General features: G+C 44.1%; 1 protein-coding gene across 1 annotated transcript; it reads right to left on the bottom strand.

Moving 5' to 3' along the window:
• Nucleotides 1-589: 589 nt before the first annotated feature.
• Nucleotides 590-4,940, bottom strand: THBD (thrombomodulin). Its single transcript, XM_074287729.1, has one exon. The coding sequence runs from the start codon at nucleotides 4,120-4,122 to the stop codon at nucleotides 2,410-2,412; it is 1,713 nt and encodes a 570-aa protein (XP_074143830.1). The 5' UTR covers nucleotides 4,123-4,940; the 3' UTR covers nucleotides 590-2,409.
• Nucleotides 4,941-6,612: the final 1,672 nt, after the last annotated feature.

Genomic DNA, 6,612 nt, shown 5'->3' with positions numbered 1-6,612 from the left:
GAATATAATCAAGGAGTTTTTATTTGAATAGAAGGCTCTAGGATGAGGCCTCAAATAGGCTCTTTCAATGCAGAATGTCTGCATTTCATTGAAGAGAGGCCTAGCTTTTTTCTTAGCAAAGCTGGCCAAAAGTTACTCCAAAGGGCATGAAAAGTATTGTTTTTAAAATATATCGGTAATGTCCTCTGTCTAACTATACCTTCTGATACTTTCTGCCAGATAATCTTTCTACATAATAATAAAATAATCCACACATATAATATCTTATGATACAAGAGTAACTATGGCCACAGAAAATCATAAATTATTTATGCTGCATGTACAAGTGTCAAATTCTTTCTATGTTTTATGGCAGCACAACTGACAGGTTTTTTAGATGTTAGCTTCCCACCTTGGAAAGAATCTTTGGAAGAAAATGAAGACATTATAAATAGATTATCCCATAGATTGTGTTGTTTTCCAAAGCATGATCTCTTGTATCCTGTCTTACCATGTGTATCTAGCACACAAGAAGCACATTAAAAAGAAAAATAGTTGGATTTTTAAAAGTATAAAACAAATAAATAATCCAAGAGCATGTTATCATAAACAGTTGTAAAAAATTTTTATTTTCTACAAGTGAAATAAAGAGTCAGGCTTTTGCCTGTACTCTGTTCTTTATTTCCAATAAATAAATAACTATTTACAAATGTGCCAAGTTTACACAACAGTAGAGAAAAACTTTACTGTAAAAAAAGGTACTTTGCATAACACATTTGCTCTTTCTCAAAAGGTGAAAAACATTTCATCAATTTAGCTTAACTGAACCAAAAAAACATTCTCCAACCTGACATAGCAGTCTCAAGTTATATGTACCTGGTCATTTCTATAAGAAAAAAAACAGCCTAGCAAATAAAACTTTCTCACCTCTTTAAGATAAAGCCCCAAACTTGACTTATTATTTCTTCCTTCTTGAACCCTGTTTGAGAAGTTCTAGAGATTTAGAAGCTGAATCTACAGAGACAATGTGAAATGGTTAAGTATGGTTCTCCTAGGAGGCTGATCAATAAAGGCTTTTATTTTTGAAGATCTAGGCTCTTCCCCTGACATCCCCACCACCACCACTTCAAAATGCTTTCTCTCAACAGCAGAGCTTTGTGCTTTCTTTGTTAATGTTTTTTACCCTGTTGATAAATGCCCTCAGCTCTGGCTTTTCCTCTACAGAAATAAACAGCAAAAATGGGTCGTTTGGCTTCAACTTTCCTGAGCCCAAATCCAGCACTGATGCTGTTCTTCTCTGCATTCTCACATCGTTTTTAACATGTTAGAACAATGCTCTCAACATTTCCCCATCATATTAAGGCAAAAGGTAAGCTGCAAAGAAAAATCAGACAATAATGTCAACTTTCCAATTCAATCAAGCACCAGAATCCTGATACAAGACATGTGAAGTGAGATTTCTATTTATTTCTATTCCAACCCAGCAAAGTGAATTAATATTTTGTCCATATTAACTTTACTGAATTTGTGCCATCCGTGTAAGTCAAGAACTTGAGTAACAATTTATAAGAATTGGGAAGAAAATAAAAATCTATTCCCCCCTGTGATTGTTTATTTGGCCAAAACTTACAGCCTGAGCAGAGAGAAATGAAAGGATAAAAAGACATCCTATTTAAAGACTGGATTTGTTGAGGTAAAAGTTATCCTAGCTCTCAGTGGGTGAGGGAGGCTTGGTAAAGGATGGGAGATATTTGGACAAATCAGAATCTTAATTTCACATTTGTGAGAGCTACAGATATAATTTCACAGAGAAAGCTTAAAAGTCATATGATTAAGTAGATTTTTCTAATATCCTAAAAGGAATCCCCACTTTTTAAAGGACTTATAAAAAGACAACTAGAAATGTATTTCTTACAAAAAAATAAAAATAAAGTTAGAAACAGAAACGGAAAGCAGATATTTAAATAAATATCCTAATCACCATCAAGGAATTCCAAACACAACCCAATCCAACCAAAGGTAGCAGATTTGGGGCTACACGGTAAAAGTACAGTTCTGAAGCCTCTGAAAATTGCTATCAGAAGTCATCTGGTAATCTATATTAACACCTTACAATATTCCCTACTGACGACCACAGGGCTCACCAGGACCGGTCCCGTTATGAGTCTTTACAAGCTACTCCCTAAATGTGGCTCCCATAAACCCACTGATATCCTTACATCTGGGAAATAAGTCTTTGGCAATAATGTCTCCCCAGATCTGAAAAAAAATTAAGGTGCTGTGTGTTGGGGGAGTAATGCGGCAGAGAGCAGAGGGCTGAGAGTGGAGAGGAGAAGGGATGAAGTCATTGTTAATATCATCAAACTCATCAGTGTTCACTCAGTTCCCCTCATCTCTGCACTGGGCAGAAGGAAGCTTAAGCCAGCTCTTTCAGAGTTTCTGAGGGACTGAATCCGTGCGCACCTGCTGCAAGACCTCTTCCTTTCCCGGGCCTGCGCATTTGTAATCCAGAGCAGCGCGAGCTGCACACTGCTTTTTCCTCAAGTGGCACACGGTGGCCAGGAGCACTGTGATAATGGATAAGATGCTAATGGCGATGCCGATGAGCACGACCGAATGGACCTGTCCTTGGGTGGGTGGGGAGGTGGTGGTGTCTGGAGTCTCGGTGGTTGGGGGTTCTCCTGATCCCACATCATCCGTGCTGCTTTCTACGGAAATACACTGCTGGCCTGTCTCACTGAGTGTGTACTTGGGCCCGCAGACGCATCCGAAGCTGCCCGGCAGATTGATGCATTCATTTCCAGGGCATTCTTCCGCTTCACATTCATCTATGTCGCTGCACATCTGGTTCTCATCTAGAATGTAGCCGTCCGGGCACTTGCAGTCGTCCATATTGTAGGGGTTGCACTTGGCCGGGCACGCGGTGGTGTTGCAGAACAGCATGCACCTGTCTGGCTGATCTGGAACAGGCACGAAGCCCTCTTCGCACGTACAGCGGTAGGCGCCCCCCTCCAAAGGTAAACACTTATGCTCACAATTGATCCCGAAGCAGGGGCTGATCTGCTTCACACACTCGCCGTCTAGCATCTCAAAGCCCGGGTTGCATTCGCATTCAAAAGCGCCCGGCTTGTTAACGCACTTCTGCGGGCAAGGGTTAGTCTCCTGTGCACAGTCGTCGACGTCTACGCAACTGTGGCCGTCTTCGCCCAGTTCGTAACCCGAGTCACACATGCAAATGTAGCCGCCTGGAGCGTCTGGACTGAGAAGACAGTACTGCTGACAACGGTTATGGGTGCACGAGGCTCCCTCAACCTGGCAGGATCGCAAGTCGGTCTTCGAAAGGGTCCCTTGAGAGCAAAGACACTCGGGAGCCCCTCCGTCCTGCCTGCAGATCTGCGAGCAGCCCCCCTTCTCCACCCCGCAGTCCCAGGGTCCCACGCTTTCCTTGACCCAGCGCGGGGTCTCTTCGACCTTCCTACAAACAAGGTCCAAACTTAGAGGCGCTACCGAGGCGTGGCTGTTGAGGGGCAGCGCCTGGAAGTCAGCTCCCTTTCCCCCGAAAGGGGTACTGTAGGTGACACTGGCGCCGAGACTGGGCTCCACATTGAGGGGCTTGCAGGATCCAGGGTAGTTATACTCGCAGAGAAAGCCCTCGGCGACCAAGTTACACGAATGCTCCTCCCAGACCAGTTCCATGGAACCAGAGGCAGGATCCCCGGAGACGGCAACACACTGATTACCGCAGAGTGAGCCACGGCCACTGTGCTTCCACTTACTGTAGCTGGTGCTGTTGTCGCCCGTGACCCACTTGAACCCACGCAGCTGGCCCTCTTGCTCGTGGCTGCAGTTCTCCCCCAGTTGCAGCCCGATCCAAAGGCGACCGTCTGGAGATGAGATTTCAGGAGTCCCCAGAGCGAGCAGAGAGATGACATCCGCCGCCACCGAGGAGCGAACAGTCATCAAGTGGCCCCCGAGCTGCTGGCAAAACTTGTTCGCCCCAGTGAACTGCTCTGGGTTCCAGAAGACCGCATAGCAGTCGTCTTCGATGCACTGGCTACCGCCAGGCTGGGGAACTGAGGAGGCTGGGAGCCCCAGCTCAGCCGGAGTCAGAACAGTGAGGAGAGGGAGCAGGAGAGACAGCATTCTCTCAGGCCGGCCGTCAGAGAGGAAGGAGAGGGGGAGGTGGAGAAAAGAGGGAAGTGAAATCAGCTGCAAGTTCTCCTGCTTCCCCGGGCTCGGATGGGCAGCCCTGAAGTGCTCTGGGATCGAAAGGAGAGCTGGCTACTTCTGCTTGATACTCGCTTTGCTCTATGCAGTGGCCATCCGATCCCAGTCGAGGGAGTTTCTGTCATGCCTGAAAGTTGATGCCCAAGTTTTTATAAGTGCTCAGCCCTCCCTTGCAATTCGGGAAAGGAAGGAAGTGCCTGGTGGGACGGGCTGATGCTGCATTCTCCGATTATTGTGTTACCAAAACGCTGCGATCACCTCGCTCATGAGTAAAGCACAGTCATAGAAATTGCTGAGCACTGCGGAGGCCAAAGAGGGTGACTTGTGTGGGGTGGGGTAAATGGGGTGTGTGGGGCCAGGGTGGAGGACATACCCCGAGGAGTTTACAAAGTAAACAAAATAACGGTCTCATCTCCCAGACATGGAGAGATCGCTCCAAAGGGTATAATGCCTGTAGATATTTTCCCGTTAAAAAAGAAAAAGAATGAAAGAAACAAAACACAGCCACTGCTCTTGATTCTTGAATTGTTGGGTGGAGGGGATAGAGGTCATCAATACTAGAAAGTGCAGCCAGAATTCCTGAGTGGGGAACTTTAGTGGAGAAAACATTCTAAACTAGCAAATACCACCCCCAAGTCCCCCGAGAGTGTTATGGATTTAAAAGGACCACTGGTCTCTGACAGGGGTGCCTGATAAAATTTGATAAAGAAATTTTCTCTGGTTAAATGAAAAAAAAAAAAGGAGTTGTTTAATTTAAGTCATTATTTAATTTATTTTAATTAATATAAAATAAATACAAATTATTAAATATTATATTATTATTTGATTTATTTGATTTTAATGACTGAGTTTGGGAGGCAATTGACCGAAATGGGAAACGCCTGTTACCTCAAAGGGTATGGGGGAGGGGCATCAGAAAAGTAGCACATCAAAGTAAGGAGATCCTGCTTTTGGGGAAAACGTGTTCTGTCATCAAGGCTCCACAAGTATATATTTCTATAGGAATTCTATCCTCAGAACTTTGAAAGAAGAAAATAATGTTCTTCACAACAATTTACAGAATGCCTGCTGTAGGTTGCATATAATTTTGGGATATAAAAAAAATATAAGAGAAGAGATCCTTAATCTTAAGGAGTTTATAATCTGGTCGAGAAGTCCAGGAGAGCAGTTCCCTGATGATAAATTAGTCAGGCAACAAAAAATTTATGTTCCAGGCACTGTGTTATGCATGGAGGACAAAAAAAAAAAAAAAAAAAAAAAAAAAGTAAACACAGAGTCCTTGCTCTCTAGAAGATAATTCGGGAGAAGAGGGATTAAGAGGGAGTGGGGAGAAACAGACAGACAGACACATACACAGAGACACAGAGAGACAGAGACAGACAGAGAGACAAGAGAGACAGAGAAAGAGAGAGACAGAGAAATTTATATATACACACACATGAGTCTTAGAGGATTAGATATTTTAATTTGGATGAATGAACCAACCAACTAACCAAAAATTAACCACATACCCAGTGAATAGTGCAAACAAATGCCGGGAGTGGAGGGTCGGGGAGTAAGGAGGGAGGGTTTATGACTAAGAAGGCTGAAAAACTTTTCACTGAAAGTTGGGATAGTCCAGAAAGCTTCATAGAAAGGATGTGTTGTCCAAGGCTTTCCTTCTTATAACTTTAGCTAGCCCACAATTCTATGTAAGACATGGAACCAAACAACCAAAGACAAACTATAAGGAGAGGTTGCTTAGAAGAGCTTTTTTTTCCCCCCTTGATTTATTTGGCTACTCTCAACCCAAGGTCTTCCACTTTAAAGCACCACGAGGGGGTGCTGTTGAACTCTGCCAAATGCCCTCAAGGTAAATTGCTTGGGAGTGCTGCTTTTGGGGTTTGGACCCTGCCTGGATCCTCAGCTTTGTTGAGCGTCCCATCCATAATTGGGAACGGACAGATCTGTGGAAGTCAGTTTTTGGCAGTGGTATGCAGGTGTTTTGCTATTATCCTATCTTCAGGCCAGGCCAGTGGAGCAATCTTAGAGTTTAAATACAACTTTTGGCCGAAGGAGCCTCGTCAAGTGCAAAACGAAAGCACTGGAGCGCAGAATTTTGAATTCCGGCTCCCCGAACTTACAGGGCTAGGGAGTGGGGCTGGGAAGGCTGTTCCTTGGAGCGAGTAGAGCACAATTTAAACACTAATCGTAAGTCAGGGAAAATAAACATTAAATATAGGAGTTGGGGGATGGAGGGAAGTGATATTGCCTTCCTCCTGTCTATTTTTATTTTTATTTCTATAAGGGATTATGCACAATCAGAACTTCCATAGAATCCTAGGGGCAACAAATGGCTCTGGGTAGAATACAGCTTCTCCTTGTGCCTTCAAATGATTTTCTCGCCTTCCAGGTCCTTCAGATTCA

Source organism: Sminthopsis crassicaudata, chromosome 2, assembly GCF_048593235.1.
Source record: "Sminthopsis crassicaudata isolate SCR6 chromosome 2, ASM4859323v1, whole genome shotgun sequence".
Taxonomy (NCBI): Eukaryota; Metazoa; Chordata; class Mammalia; order Dasyuromorphia; family Dasyuridae; genus Sminthopsis; species Sminthopsis crassicaudata.
Note: the sequence above shows the minus strand (reverse complement) of the source record. Positions and strands in the feature narration are given on the sequence as shown.